Source organism: Nothoprocta perdicaria, unplaced genomic scaffold (genome assembly GCF_003342845.1).
Source record: "Nothoprocta perdicaria isolate Ctin4 unplaced genomic scaffold, notPer1 scaffold_385, whole genome shotgun sequence".
NCBI lineage: Eukaryota > Metazoa > Chordata > Aves > Tinamiformes > Tinamidae > Nothoprocta > Nothoprocta perdicaria.
The window spans coordinates 142,424-159,439 of NW_020455627.1; the positions used below are offsets into that span (position 1 = coordinate 142,424).

The window sequence follows — 17,016 nt, forward strand, 5'->3', positions numbered from 1 at the left end:
TTTAATAGACCTTAGTACCCAAACCTGATGATAATTTTGTGCCTGTCCTTGGAAGCCCTAGGTTGCACTGAACTTGCTTGACAGCAACACCTACCCAAACACCATCCCCTACCATTCTCGGTGCAGGATGTTTCCCTAGTCAGGCCAGTGAAGGCTCTGTTTGACAGATGCTCCATGGCAGGAATCTTGGAATGCACTTCACCTCACCCTTAACTTTGGTCAGATCACAAACATGTTTACAGAAGGGAAAAATTCATGGTCTCTGCTTAAAAGACGAGGTTAAGCCCWTTTCAAGACCAGGATCAGATGCCCAAACAGGACTGGGTTTACTTGTCATTAGCCAGGCTGGTCTGTCTTTTATTTTTTTCTCTTTTTTCACAATGCCATTATCCTTCTAGCCTCTCTGTTAGTTTAACTTTGCCACACCACTGACATATTTAATCAAACCTAACAGATGATAGCAATTCCAGTCAATTTAATGTACTTACAATTCTGGGCACAGAGTCTGGCTGGTAAGCAATGAGTGACAAAACAGTTGTGAAATAAATTACATAAATATGATACTGGCTTTCCAACTATTTTTCTTCATCATCTAGTATTAAAATTCTGCTTTTTATTGACAGATYTTCTGTTTTTGTAGCAGAACTGGGCATCTGTTAGTCTTTCTGTCTAAATTAAACTAATCAGGTAAGGAATAAATTCTTTCTGTAGGTGGCAGACAAAAGACAAACACCTCAGAAACTGCCTTGTTCAGTATTTAGGCAGTCAAGTATCAGCCCAATTGCCTAGGACAGCAATGGTTTTTTTTTTCTGTTTTAAACTTCTTGTTTTTCACTTTTTTTTTCCTACTCTTCTAATAAAATATATATCCCTATTACAAGATAAATATCTACATTATAGGATAAAAATGATATAAAGCATCAGCTTAAGCAAGAGAGTAAAACTGTGGTGACTTTAGACCAAGACAAAAGTGCACCTGGATACATAAAAGGCCACCTGAGCAATTTGTGGATACTAAAGTCACACCCATCACAAAAGAAATCCTCTACTAAGTCCCAAAGCAGGAAAGCTGCTGTTAGAGAGAGTTCATTTAAAAATTTACAGCCACAGGTTCTTTCATGCACAAGTCAAACTTCACTTTTACTTGCATCAGATAACTTGGAATTTTGTGACTACTAGTATAGCAGGAGGAAAAATAACACGGCTGGGAATTAGAATGCAAGCAGCTAAAAAAAGGAAAAGGGATTATTGGAATACAAAGTACAATTAGAAAAGCAGATTACGGGAGACACTGTATCCCTGACCCTGAGCTGCATGGGCCAAAGGGGAGGAGATGGGGATGGTGACGACATCGGTTGGTATTAGCCTCATTCTGCCTTTCTACAGGCCAAAGAACATCTCCTGGGTAAAACGCTGTCTCTGCTCCCATTTCCAGTATCTGTTTTYACAGGGGATGCTGTCACATGTCACTATAACCACGCAGGCAGATAAAGTTCAAGTTCAGAGGGTGGTTTTTTTCCTCATTGATGCTAACAAATTAAATCTGTTCAATGCAAGCTTGTAAGTGTAGCAAAAGGCTCCTCTCCCTTCTCAAAAGAAGCCAAGGAAAATTGCAGGACTCCTGCTTGATTTCCCAAGCTCCAGCTGTTCTGGACAGCGGATGCAGGAATTTCTTTTTACAAAATCTGGCAGCAGCAAGTGGGAATCCGAGCAGGAAGGGAGAAGAAATATCTTTGGGATGTTGATCAAAATCTGCAACATGGCACGGAGTCTTTTAAAAAAAGAAAAAGTAGTCCTTCAAATTTGCAGTTCTTTAACAGAAGAGTATAGGATAAACATTATTTAGCATTATGGCAAGGCTGGAAATTTCCCAGGGTGTTGTTAAATATTGCAGTTTATAATTATGATTGCTGCTGTTTCTGATTAGCATGCTGTCCCCAGCAAAAGCYATGCATCTTGTTATCAAAATTACTGGGTTTGAGTTGTAATTGTAATGCTTGCACCACAAGAAACCATGAAGGCAGCAGACAGAACTTTTGCAAAGGATTATTTCTTTTTCCAGAGACTGCAAAATATCTTCAGAATACCTTGATGAAGTAGAAAACAAGAAATGCACAGAGAATTGAGATGCATGCAGTAGAAGCCCAGAGTCGGGTCACAAAGTGCCTGTTCTCTAAAGTGCCTCTAATTCAAGTTTCCACCACAGGTTTGTGTTATTAATGAAGAGAAATTGTCCAAAAGYAGATTCCCACTTAATGTCCTCCAAGCTCAAAGGTAGACCCTGTTCTTTGAGTTCTTGAGCTTCCTGGTGTGTTTCGCAAAGTCTCCTTAGGAGCTCTCCTGCTTTCTTTACCTTCCTAAGCACAGCCACCTACCAATTCCCTCAGGTGGGTGAAGTGTACTTCCACAAACTCCACTAACCTAATACCACTGCCTTTACATCCTTCCTTTCCTCAGGAAAGTGAGGACCATTATTTTCCTCTTTTCAAATTACTTGCCTCTTTTTCACTCAAATTTCTTTCCATTTTCAGCTTTTCAGAACAGATCTTGATTAGGACAGCATCAAYTTGACATAGCTATTTCCACAGTTGCATTCTGTCTCTGTCTCTGTCTCCAAGAGCTGGAAGGACAACGAAGAAGAAGCTGCAACGTCACCTGAGACTGTCAGTGGTGAGCAGATGAATTCCTGTTTTCTCCTATAGTGTGACATGTTTCTACAACTACCTACACGGAGCTAGGATTCACAGAGTAGCTCCAAGTACTGCCACACTCACACTACTCATGATTCATTTTATGTCTGTGTTCCTAGACGAAGACAATAATTTAATATAATTCACTCTAATTTAAATGACTGCAATGGAAATCTTCCCTGTTGGGTTTGAGAGCAGTGCTGGAGAAGCACAGATTAAAACAACAGGGCTCCCCTAAAGGCTCTTTCTAGAGGGGGAGGAAGCAGGAATAGATAAAACCTTGCTCCTTCTATTCAATAGACAAAAGCATTGCTCCTTGCTGCAATGCTCCTTCCCAAGCTCTGCAGCCTCCAGCCTTCTCTGCCCCTACCAGGAGCTCCACTTGCTTCACTTCCCAACCTTCACAAATGAACCCTGCACACAAACTGAGAGCAAACACAGCCAAGCAGCACTGCCCATCACCTGTGTAAGGTTTTCCCCCTCTCTCAGCTGTCTGAAGCTACATGAGATGAGTCTTACCCCAAACATTCTCATCTTTGATGCTATCTCCCAGGAAAGCTAAGGCAAGCTTGGAAATCTGGGTTCTACGAATGGCCCTACTAGTAAACTATGGTTTTGATTGTTTGTTTTTATCCTCACATCTTTAACAAAGATACAATCAAAAATAACGTTAACTATTAGAATTTGAGGAGTATTACTAAGAGACTACTAAATCACATGTTAGAATAAAAACAAACAAACAAACCCCACTTTTTTTCCTTAGGATTTTGCTTTACTTGGCCAAAACTGTTAGAGGTTTATCAGAATCAGCCAAGTTTTCTGTATTTGCAATAAATACCGCATTAAGGTGGGGGCAACAATATAAGTTCAACAACTGCCTAAAAGGATTTGGGCTGTGCAAAGAATGTAATATCAAATACTAATTTTGCAAAAAGATTACAAGTATTTACTAAAATTTTGACTCAACAAATGATGGTTGTAGACAAATCTTTGATCTTCAGAAAACAGCATATAATTTAAGAATGAAAAATAGCTATAATTGGCAAGCAAAGAGGTGCATATTAGAAATGAAGAAATCAAGGCCATTTTAGACATGTAATGGATCAAAGTATTGCATATTGGTCTGAATGCAGCAATTATAACCAAAGACATCACTGAAAAATAATCCACATTAAAAAAATAAGAAAAAGTCAATTTTCAACTGCTCATTTTTTTCTTCTCTACATGTCATTTGGAAATATCTGATAATATTTTGACAAATCACACCATCCTTCCCTAACCAAAAAGGACTATTTGTTTTCCACTATGCTGATTTTCKGAAAGATAATTTTTAATAGTAAATCTCAATCTAAAAAAAATTGATATCTGCTCTCTTATTACAATGCTTTATTATACTATAAKGAACAGCTTCAGTCTGCAGTTTTCAGAACTGCAAAAAATTGCCTTTATTTCCACACAGATGGAAACATGTCTGTATAACTGTTGTATCTAATGAAGACATACTGTAAATACTGAAAAGRAAAAAAAAAAGTTACCCATACAACAAGAAGGCACTCTAGATAAACTAAAGATATTGAAATTTATCTCAGATAGGTTCATCTCTGCTTGGTCCACAAAAACACCTAAAAGGAAGACCTAATGGTCTTGTTTAATTGTATGCTGAAGTTCAGATGCACTAGTCTGAAATCACCCACAGAGCAACATCCCAAAAGGGAATCACGTCGCCAGCCCCTCTCTCGGCTCTGGCCCTTCCTGCAATGGGAGCATCTGGGGAAGGATGGCATAGAGACTGCAATTTTTTTCARCCGAATTTCCCAGATCGTGAACAACCCAAAGCTGCTCTTCAAGAACATCTCTCTTCCACATGCTGAGAGGTGGCATGAAGAGTGATAACGCCATTAGCCGCGAACGGACAGGGATAAAGCTAATGGAGAGAAAAACGCCTCGCTAATAGCCACAAGGATCCTTAGGACACTGAAAAGCACAGCAAGAGGAAAAGCCAGAAGTGCCTGCCTTGCTCGGAGCCATTTGTTTCTGCCCCCAATCTGCTTTAGCACGAACACCACTGGCAAGCAACAGGCCAGCCCGGGTTGCAGAAAAGCAGCAACGTGCTGCAAAGAGTTTGTGCATGTCAGTCGGGTGCAYGTGCCTGCACACGCTCACTACCCAAAGAGCTTTCTAAAAGGATCTATTTACCTAGWGCACAGAAATGATTAGTCCTGCTACAGAGCTCATAAAAACAAATATAAAGAATTGGAAGTAGATGCACCATCATTTACTGGCAGGGTTAAATTTGAAGAGTCTTTCTATTCTTTCAGTTTCTTTCCTCATGTTTAACTTCATTCAAATCTCCCACCTCTCAAGCAGCTAAAGCTTCATCCCTGTTATGTCAAACACCAGCAGCAATACATGGGTGATATGTTTCCACCTTGCTTTATGTGTGTGGAGATAGGAAAGTGGCCTGAATTTGATTATATATTACTATAGTTGTCTTCATCTTAAAAGTTCCTATCATGCTTTTGTCCATCTCAGCCTCAATTTTTCAAAAAATATTGATAACTACATTTTCTATTTGCTCTTTTATAGCACACTACATTGCAATTGAAAATAGTACTGTTAGCACCTCAACTCCACAAGTGAAAATAAACCTCATTTCCCCAACTGTCTGGCAATTGGACCTGCTGCTTTCACTCAGTTACTTTCTCCACAGGCTGCTGTCTCTTTAGATCATAATTATTTTTCACAGATGAGACATTATAAAACACAACAGAGTTGCTTTTTGCTTTTAARGGAATTTCACCAAATATTAGAATTGCATGTGATGTCTAAAAGGCAACATGAGACATTCTTCTATGTGAAGTAGGTCAAGAAGGATCTAAAACCACTAGCAACACAAGATCTGGGCATTAATTATACACATTTTTCTTCATCTGACATGTATGTAAATCACACTGTCACCATTCATTTATGAAGCTGTGAGGAAAATGCATGCATATTTCATGAATTCTAGGGCTGTCTGTGACCACAGTCAGTATTTGCAGACATTTGTAAGTGTCCTATTTGTTTGATTTTCCTCTCCACATACCAATTATGTATATTCTGAGTAACAGCACAACAGATTCATCCAAGGCCAGCACAACCCTGCTGATGTACATTTGCAGCACCTTGTTTTCTGAGCCTCAGTAAGGCCTTGTTCCTAAGCAGCCGCCTCCAGCCGTGCCGTTCTTCCTTCGAGAACTCAGCTCTGACTCTGCCTTCTCAGTCACACCAAACATGGGCTGCTTGCTCTTACTTTCCAGACCTAGAGCAGACAGTCCCTCTCCTTAGACAGCAACAGATCTCCTCACAGCTCTCATTAACCCACAGTGCCAAGCATCCTTCACTTGCTAATTGTAAGCATAACACATCTTCCTTTTTGCTTTGAAGCAGTGGCCAAAACAACCAGAAAGCCACTCCACTGTCTTCCCTCAGATCCTTCTTTAATAACTATCCTCTGCTAACAAATTCTTGTGGCAGTTTGAGACTGCAACTGTTATCCCCTTGGCTCCCTATTTCCAAATCCATTTRTTTGCTTGGGCTTTAAATGTTGACGTGAGCCCTCTGCAATGAAGACTGACCTTTAGTACTGAGGCAGAAAGAATAACTGATTATACTTGGGACAACAGTCTGCATGTTGTGTCAGGTGCACTGTCAAGGCACGAGTTCAGCGGTGGTTCTTATAAAAAGCAATGGTTATTCTTATAAGAGCAAATACAGAGTGGATTTACATCTGGGAATCTTAGCCTCTCATGTACTCAGTAGACATTTGCAACTGCCCTCATAATTCATAAGTAAGAACTATACTAAATGGCCACTTTCTCCCCAAGCTTGCTATGTGTTTACCACCCAATAATAATGTCAGGCACGTCCTCCCACAGTTCTTAAATACAGTTAAAAGCATTTTGATTAGATGTCTGAGCTCATCCAAGCTGAGCAAAGCAGCAGGAGTAATCTGGTAGCTCTGGTCTCCTGTTACCTTGGCATAGCAGGTTGGCAGTTGGGTAGCCTGGCATATTGTCAGTCTATTCTTCTTTTCATACATCAATCAGCTAGAGAGTGGTCATAAAGTGTCCTCACATAGATCAAACCCTATCCCCATAAGGGGCTGGAACCTTGTCTATCCTTGCAAAGAATACTAGGTGAGCTGAAACACTGCAGTTGTTTTCTGTAAAGTCTAGTTTACGTCTCCCAGGAGCTCCTAGTTATTGTATTTAATATTTTTTTTCTCTTTTGGGAAAAAAGGAAAAAAAGAAAAAAAYAATATAAGCAGAAGTGTTGCAAAGATGTAAAGAGCAAATATAAGCATTTGTACATTTTAAYTTCCACACCCCACCTTGATGTTAACTTTTAAAGATCAAAGTTAAATAGCAATTTTGAATCACCACAGACACTTAATTAGCAGTCATATCTGCCAACTGGATCATAATAATCCTTCATGATATCTTTCTATAATTTTGAGTTATCAGTGACTAAAGAACAGGTTTAATTAACATCAAGAAACATCCAGAAGACCAGACTCAAAGTATACCAACCTGTCTGCAACAATGTAGTACTATATAAACTTCCAATCTCCTTAATGCATTTATTTTCTGATACAAAAAGGCTGAGGAAGTATAAAAAACTAACATGCTGCTGCTTTGGAAAAGCAGGTTCCAAACACGACTTATCTCACACTTCTACCTGATTCTTCTGACAAAGACGACACTTTGGAGGAAGAGCTTTTCATGAAAACAGAGATTAAATAGGCTGATTTTAATCCTGAATGTGCCTAAATAGCACAGATAGTCTTACCTACTCAGGCATTGTTTGTAAAAGTATTTTATTACAGATGGATAAATATTACAGATGGATAGAAAATAGAGCTTTCAGTTCACTGGAAACTGCAACATACTCATGTCACAAAGTGGATTCTATATTTCGAAATTCTGATTTTTTTGCTACACAATCAAAAACATTATGCTGCAGAAATGTTTTCACAATGCCAAAAATCCATATTCTACTATATGAAATCGCATATAGTAACTAGTAAATAATTTTCCCACAAAATTCAAAACTGTGTGCTCTAAAAGGAGACTGGGGAACATGACAGTWTCATCAGCTTTAGTGGGTACACAAGTGGACAGTAAACCCAATAGTCAGGGACATTCACAATACATTAATCACAGGTGCTGCAGAGAGTGAGGAAAATGGACTGCAGAAAGTGGACAGACTCTCCTTCAACAGCATCTTCTAGGGCCACCATAGCAGACAGTCCTGGGCTACCTGGACCATTGGTCTGACTCAGTAGGATATCCAAAAATCACAGAAGGGTTGAGGTTGGAAGGGACCTCTAGAGATCATCTAGTCCAAACTGCTCAAGCAGGGACACCCAGAGCACAGGGTAGCACCCAGGCAGGTTTGGAAGATTTCCAGAGAAGGGGACTCCACAACCTTCCTGGGCAGCCTGTTCCAGGGCTCTGTCACCCTCACAGGAATGAAGCTCTTCCTCACRTGGAGATRGAACTTCYTGTGTTTCAACCTGTACCCACTGCCCCCTTGTCCTGTCACTGGCCACCACCAAGAAGAGTTTGGCCACTTCCCCTCAAGTACTTACACATATTGATCAAATCTCCTCTCAGTCTTCTCCAGACTTAACAGGCCTAGCTCACTTAGTCTTTCCTCACAGAATATAAGCTCCAGTCCCTTAATCATCTTTGTCRCTCTCCGCTGGACCCTCTCGAGAGGCTTCACCTCCCCCTTGTCCTGGGGAGCCCAGAACTSCYCCCAGTGCTCCAGGTGCGGCCTCACCAGAGCTGAGTAGAGGGGCAGAATCMCCTCCCTTGACCTGCCGGCAACACTCCTCCTGATGCAGCCAGGACCCCATTGGYCTTCTTGGCCACGAGGGCACACTGCTCACTCATGGGTAACTTGGTGTCAACCAGGACTCCCAGGTTTCCCTCTGCCGAGCTGCTCTCCACCAGGTCAACACCTAATCTGTCCTGGTGCCTGGGGTTATTCCTCCTCTGCACTTGTCCTTGTAGAACTTCATGAGGTTCCTCTCTGTCCAACTCTCCAACACGTCCAGGTACCTCTGAACAGCAGCGCAGCCCTCTGCAGCGTCAGTCACTTCACCCAGTTTTATATCATCACATTCTTTAAGTGTTCATGTATGCAGTAGAAAAAAATAAAAGCACCTAAAGTTCTGTCAGACTTCCGCAGTACAGAGTCAAAGAGATTTATTTCTGTATCTTTTCAAAAATTCCCTCCACTCCTCCAGAAATGGAAAAGTCTCTACAAAATGTTTCAGTCTTACAAAACTGTACTTTTCAGTCAGAAGCTGTTCCACCCAATCTTTCCTCCCCACCAAGTTCAGCTTAACTCATAAAAAAAAAATCTACTGATTACTATTATAAACAAGTGACACACCCCATATTTCCTAAGCATAAAAATAAAAAATACTGAGAATGGTAAAATATAAAGAAAACTAGTGCTGCCTTCTATGAATTGCAAATCCAAATCCTAAACTTGACAAAAATGTGTCTTTAAAAATGCAAATGTAGTGTTTTCTTTAAGTTCTACCTGATCTGCACAGGAAGTGAACTATGAAAATATATTCCATTTCAGCTCTTGGCTCCTGACTCAGAGTACCACATAAAAATTGTGCAATACCCTCCTGCAGTGTTTCAGTCCTTCATTCAGGCTTTACGAGTTCCTCCTCCTGCCCCCTCAGTATATTGGATGCAAGTGCTGTTCCTCTTGCTGGTCCATGCCCTTGACCTGCCTGCTCTTCTGCTGGACCTGATATGACTTGCCTCTCAGCTCCACGTCCCATCAGCTGATTTCCAGTTATGTCAGATCCTTTCCCTTCTCTACATGCAGGGCAGACAGAAACAGGCTACAGCACACACTGCCCTAGCACTGTCACCACACTGATGTCTGCTGACATGAAACTGCTTGGCTGATTCATCCCAAATACAATACTCAAGTGGTTTCTTTTCATCACAGACTGAATAGCTAATTTCTTCTGCTTGTGTCTCTGGTTGCACATGACAAAGCTTAATCAGCCTTGCAGGAGGCCTCTCCAGCACCGCTCACTGCTGGAAGTGCGACTGGAAGAGCATCCACTCAGGCACAGGTGTTCAACTTCTCCTAGCTTGGCCTACAGCAATTAGGGTGTTAATGAGCTGAGTAGGAATACTCCTATTCCACTTGGTTGTATCATTTTTTCGTATTCATTCCTGTAGGCCACCTCTGTATAAAAATGCTGAGTTAAAAGAGTTAGGTTACCATATCACCAAAAAAAGCTGATCACATTTCTTCACTGTGAGGGTGACAAAGCACTGGAACAGGCTGCCCAGAGAGGTTGTGGAGTCTCCTTCTTTGGAGATCTTTAAAACCCGCTTGGATGCAGCCCTGTGCCACGTGCTCTAGGTGACCCTGCGTGAGCAGGGGGGTTGGACTCRATGACCTCTGAGGTCCCTTCCAACCTTCGGCATTCTATGATTCTATGACATTAGAAAGTCTTACAATATTAGTTTCTAGAACTTAACTTTCTATGGATTCATGTTTACATGCATACACCAATTAAAACCCACTGAATTCACAYACTTTTACATATGCAGTGACGGAAAGCATCCAAGATTCAGCTACAGACACCATGCATGCATACAGCTTTGTGCCCAAGGAAGAAATATGAAATATATACTCCATATATAGCTTACATTTTCCACCTTTAAAAAACAAAGCCATGACAAAAATAAAGTTAAAATACAAACACTTAAATTCCTCACACAGTCTGTCTTACCTTGACTGTTTGGCATCAGACCTTCATATGCCAGAAGTTTCACAGATGGAGGTTCAAGTGCCCAACAGACACAATAAGGGCTAGATTTTCAAAGATTGTCACTATATGAGGAGCTGGTGTCTTTTGACTTCAGTCTAMCCTATCACTTATTATGATTTCCATGGGAAAATATTGTTAAAAAAATATCTATGCAAGACAGACATTTTTGGAAAAGCTCTTAGACCTTATATTTTTAGAGCTTGTTTCCAACAAAGGATCCTGTTGCTATCAGCTTAGGTGGCAAGTGATAAAATACAACAATGCTTCAATCTCAACTTTACCACACACAGACTGAACATCAGGAAGAGCCCTGACTGTTGTGAAAGTTGCACTATTCCTGGTGGAAACATTGTTCATTTGCCTGTGTGTCATTCTGAGGCCATTCCTGAAACATCAAGGAGAATCCTCTCTTGGGGAAGTAAAGGGGAAAACTTTGCAGAATTTGTCTCAGACAGTGTATGAAAACAGCAATGATGAAGCATTTTGCTCCCAGATTAGTCAAAACTGAAGTTTGAAACAATGTATAGGTCCTGCTTTCCTCTGATTTCATTTGGATAAATCTAACTGCTGTCAACAATACTTCACAAACGAGTAAGGACAGTAACCTATTTTTTCTGGGCTTATTTGTTTTAATATATATAATATATATATATACACACACACACACACTCATCTGTGTATTCTAGTTGTGGAAAAAAAACTCAAAAAGTGTTATCATGTCTTTTGGAAAAAAAAATACATACATAATCTTATTGGTTACTTTAACTGTTATACCATAGCTCAGTGATACGTAAACAAGTGATATTGGAGGAAGATTTCCATGACAAGCTTTTCATCAAAGAGAGATTTTAGGCAGAAAATCCAATCAATTCCTATTTGAGAGGTAGCATTTGTACTCTAGTTCTGAAGACACAGCATTAACAGTACAAATTTACAAAATTAGAATGCTGAAATCAAAGCACATTATGACTTGAGAAAGYTAAGAAAAGGAAACAACAGTATTTACCACTACATATACAACCACACTAAAGAAAAACAAGAGAAAACTTGCATCTAATTTGTTGACTTATACTTAATATAGACAAGTCAGCCACTTTCTGAATTTTTACCTCAAGTACCAGCCAGAGCTGATCTCCATTTTTCACATCTTTCTTATAGTACATGCCGTAGAACTTGACTACATTGGGATGATCAGAGAGAGCTTGCAGAATGTTATACTCGGCTTCAATTTCTTCATCAATATCCTAGTGCCACAAACGAGAAACACAGCAGTTAGCAAAGCCATGACATGCATGCAGCACTCACACACACCACAGAGGGCTTTCAGGCCATTACGAGGCTTGGCTCTGTGTATCCAGTACAAAGGAATCACCTGTTTTTTACTGGATCTTTCGCCAACTTTGGCTAAAGCACAAAAGATGTCAGAGGGGCCCCAGAAGTTGGGAAAGTTGCATTTCAGGRTAGCCACATCTGGTGAATAAAAACCCACATGAAGTCACTTCAACCCCCAAGTGGGTTTGAAGGAGTTGAGTTTTGGGGGCAGATGTCTCGGGGTATCCAGAAATCACAAGTTATTTCTCTGGTCTCAAGGCTGTCTCTGGCTAGAAACAGTGCAGCTGGAATTACTCCTTTTCCCCCTTCTGTGCACAACCAAACTGCTCGGCAGCCATATTTTATTATTTTTGGAATCCTCTGGAATCCTCTGGAAACTTTTCTAATATCATCCCTGCTATCATAGAAACTAACGATATCCACGATCTCCTTGGCTTCTCCCTCTGGTCTACAAGAATAGTGGCTTTTTGTCGGTCTTTTGTTACAGATTTAGGATTTCTTACATAATGAGGGAAGCCCTCTGGGAGGCAGGAGGGGAGGACAAGGCTTGTCAGCCTTGCACCATATCCTGCATAAGCCCTTTCAGACCAAACACAGGTGCCAGCGACTGCAGGCATTGGGCAACTCAAGTGACTCCTTCCCTCTGAGTCCTGGAAGAGCCCAAAGAAAGATGCTAGCAGAGTGGTTCAATCCTGCTGAGAAGGTATTCAACCCATCCTGGTCACAGGATGAGGGGGACCATCTGCAGCCTGCCCCTCCACTGTTTAGTTCTTGGGGTTAAAAAAAAAAAAAAAAAAAAAACACCAGTTATACTATTAAATCCATTGGAAGACATAAAAGGTGAAAAAAATCAATTTTAGAGGCAGGATATGAAAGCCATTAACCACACCGCAGTATAAAGCATTTATTCAGTACTGAAAATCTCCTGCCCCACAACCACTAAATGGAAGTGACAGCAGTAGAGAAAAAGAATATCCCTAGCAACAGATATTTCCTCTCAGCACAATCAGCACCACAACTATCTGTCCCTACATTGCCACATGAGAGTTTCACTCACCTGTTTCCTATACAGATATCTCCAACATTAAAACWAACATATGATTTTCATATTTGGCCACTTTTTGGCAGGTCTCAAAGAATTTCCCCCTTTTTTTCTCCCTTCTGCAGTATATGGAGGAATTGGACTGTTAAATTTTCACATTCACATTAYAACACTAAGTCCTCTCACAAGGCCAGACTTTACAGACTTCTCACTGGAGCAGGGAAAAAAMTGTTTTCCTTTTCTCCTCTCTTTTCAGAAAGGAAGAACTCACTTTACGTTAATTTCTCATCAGCACAACACAGAATATTGCCAAAAAATAAGACTAGAAGAAAGGATGAAAGAACCAAGCCATTTAAGAGGGAGAGGGAAGAAAGAATGGAAGATAGGGAGGGGATGAAGAAAGATAATCTGGTAAAACAGAAGGAGAAATCAAAGTGAAACACCAGAGAGACAAAATCTAAAAACTATACTAAAAAGATATGGTTGCCTTGGGGAAAGTGGAAGAGAATTAGCTCTGTGTCCTACTGTGATTTAATAGACGTATCTTTCTCCTGAAGGATACTCAAATTTTATGAAATTTTTACCATTATGAGGAGAAATGGAAAGAGGAAAAAGAAAATGAATAGAATATTAATTCTATCCATAATGGAAAGGAAAAAAATATCATCCCCTGCATTTTATGAGAGAAGAAAACTTGGTAGTTTGGTTGAATTTAACATATAGCTACACAGAAYATAGCAAAGGAGAGCACCTCTTTTAGAAACAGCACAGGAATGTCTTCATGTGAAGTTAAACACAGGCTAATATGGCTTGGAGTCCTAAAGTGCAACAGTATTTCCAAGGAGCCCTGAGGACAAAACTAAGAACATGCTCAGTCTCATCTTCATCTGCTCTCAACACCTTCATTTACCTGGTCAGCTTCAAAAATCTGAGCTGATATTCAGAGAATTTGAAGGGTCTAAAAGAATTAAACATGAAATGCTTTCCTCAAATCACACACCACCTAAATAAGGTAATTTCYTATATCAATTTGCCAATATCAGTTATAGTTGGTGATAAAAGCACTCCCATAATCTTTTTAAGTCTACCTTAAGTCACATAATGCAGAATTTATTTTCAAAGAAAAAAAAMCACAAAATGTAAAAGAAAAATCTCTAAAGCACTTTTTCTTCTTCATYGCAATGGCTCCCTCTGCAGCCACCAATAATACTTTGTTTCTACAAACAGGCAGCCTAGTAAATTCCCTTCACTTGTTTCTAACATTCTAACCTTCAATAGCTATTCCAAGACATCCCACAAATAGGATGGAGTAAAAGGATAGTTTAAAATAAAAAGGTGTATATATTCAGTTRAAAATTAAGGTCCCTGAGTTTAATGTTGACTGCATTACTGACTACATTACTATCAACTACACATCCTCAGTTCACCTCTTTGGCTACTGAACAAGCCATCTTTTCCACTAGAAATTTCACTGTGGGGGGGAATCTAATTTTCAAATAAGATGAACTTCTCAAAAACAAAGCGTCTACSTTCTTTGAAAAATACCAGGAATGTGCTAGAAGACTACTTTTTCCAATGTATTCAATTGAAAATTCCCACTTTATGGATGTCAGCTAACTACTAGGGTTTCTATCACTTAAGATGAGACAAAAATAATTTTCAAGTCATCTCAAGAACAAACATACATATATATATATACGGTTTTCCAAAGAAACAACAAGGAGATGGTACTCAATCCAACTTTTTCATTAAAGGGACCTGGTTTTAACAGTTCTAATTTTTTCCTCCTTAAGTTTCCAAAGTTGCCTCTTTACCCCAGGTACCTCTCTTACTTCTTCTGGCTTCTTCACATTCTATTCTTTACATTTCTCCTCCTAGCAGAATCTTTATTTCCTCCCATTTTCAACCTTTTCCTTTTTTATTACAACTGTCAAAGACTATACAACATTGAAAGTTTTCCCAATTCCTTCAATGGTCCCCTCTACAACTAGTTGCTGGTTGAGAATCATTCCCGAGTTCCTGTAAAAACAGACTGTAGTAGAAGCATTTCCTGCCTCACAGGCATTTAGATGAACACCAACTGCAAGCCAGTCCTGCTTATTCAAAACAAATAACTTTGTTTACGTAAAGCAACAGAGTCGAAATTGTTCACAGCACATTTGAATTCACAGCGATCCTTATCGCTCGGCTGTGAATCATGGTTGCTTTTGACGAGGTCTGTGATGCTGAAATGAGATGAGCCCTTGGTGCTGCTTTGAAAGCTTAGYGAGGGGAACAGCACAGCAACAGGGAACATACAAGTAACGCAAGAGAGTGAACACATTTCATGGAGTTAACGTCCATGGGTCTGTAGTTTGATGGCCATTGGCCCAGGCCTCGTGTGAGGCCGTGCAGGCCCGGAGCGCAGGCCGCAGCACGCGAGGCAGGACGTGCTCYTCTTCCTCCCAAGGATCTCACCATGCAAGAACACAGGACTCATGACTACAGGAGCCATTTGGCTGKCAAGGTAGCAACAACAACTCCTCTGTGTTTTGCAGGTTACAGTTCTTGAGAATCCCAAGCAGCCAGGTGCAACACYACCAAAGACAATGGGGTCTGCCTCTACAAACCAGATTAATGTGACAAAATTCTTCCCAACTCCGAACATTAATTTGCCACCGAAGAAGTGCAAGTTATTGGGAACAAAACACGCTCTACAACATAGCAATTTCAACTCCTGTTTGCCTGGTACTTTATGTGTAGAAGTTATTGCCTGTATATTTTGCACTTGAAAAAGATGAACATTTTCTGATATTTAAGTACTTTGACACATTCTGAAAATTCAGAAGCAATAACAAAGTCCTATTTTGTTCTGTTTTTGAAGTGTCACTCATAACATGTCACTCAGCTAGAAGCATGCACTCAAAACATATGGCTTAAGGCACATACTACATGATACCTACTAACCATAGGAAGGTCACGTATTTTTAAATGTAAAAGGAAAAGGAGTAAGAGCAGAGCTATGAGATATTGGTACTCCATATTCAAAATCCATATTCCATATTCAGATCTTTTTCCCCCCCCCCCGAAAGTAAAAGATAAATATGAGAGAAGTCAAAGATAAAGTTATCAAGTTCAGTTCTCTTTTTGACTTTTATCGTAAGTGATCTTGGTAGTGGCCACATTATCAAGTGAATAATGCTTTGATGGCTAGAAAATATAGTTTAGTTAATAGATTGAAGCAATTTGTTTCCCTATGAATTCTATACAATAGATCAAGCTTAAAGAAAAAAGATTACATAATAAATTAAGTTACGGTTGAACATGAAATAGAAATACAAGTAATTTAAGTAGCTTACGTGAACAGGATCCAAGATTTTGACTGCTGCTTTGCTGCCATTTTTCTTATTTAATACCTTGAAAACTTTTCCATATGTTCCTTTGCCAATAGTTTCAATTATTTCCCATGTGTCTGACGGGTCAGGAAAACTATCAAATATTATTGTTTTCCCAGTTAACGGAAGCATCTCAATAGCCGGTTCCTAAGAAGAAATGAGAGTTTCAGTATTCATTGAATAAATGATTAATAACAAGTGACTCACTACAAATATGAAAAGAAATATATATCCCTATCTCAAATACTAGAAATGTTTTTGCACACAGGAAACATATACTGAAAGCTCAAGGAACAAGGAAGACTRCACTTAATACACATGTGCAGCCAGCTCAGTATCAAATGAAGGGAGATTCAAATGACCCTCTGGACAAACTTCAGGTCTGGGRGAAGTCAGTGGGAACTTTCCCATAGACCTCAATAAAGTTAAAGCGTTACTCTTTGCTCACAGATTACTGTTACATAAAAGCTGAAAGAATTTGGCTCTAGTGGGAAGAATCAGGAAGCAAGAGTGAAAAATTCTCTTAAGGAGCAGCATTAGATTCATTCAGACTTTAATAGTAAACAATTTTATAATCTCACTCTGAATATTTTCATTTTTATGTATACTTTATATAGATTAACCTCAACAGATCTGTTCACAGTACTACAGTTTCCTAAAGAGAAAACATTCACAGTCATGAAAAATATGCTTACTGATATATATTCATTAAAACCT

The 17,016-nt window shown here is 39.7% G+C and overlaps 1 protein-coding gene across 1 annotated transcript in view; it reads right to left on the reverse strand.

Moving 5' to 3' along the window:
• MYO3A (myosin IIIA) overlaps positions 1–16,431 on the reverse strand; it is a 95,912-nt gene extending 79,481 nt beyond the window's left edge. The window contains exons 1-2 of the mRNA XM_026044805.1: positions 16,264–16,431; positions 11,661–11,795 (exon numbers count right to left, since the gene is read on the reverse strand). Of these exons, the coding sequence (XP_025900590.1) occupies positions 11,661–11,795; positions 16,264–16,431 (303 nt within the window). The remainder of the gene's footprint in view (positions 1–11,660; positions 11,796–16,263) is intronic.
• Between the last annotated feature and the right edge of the window lie 585 nt (positions 16,432–17,016).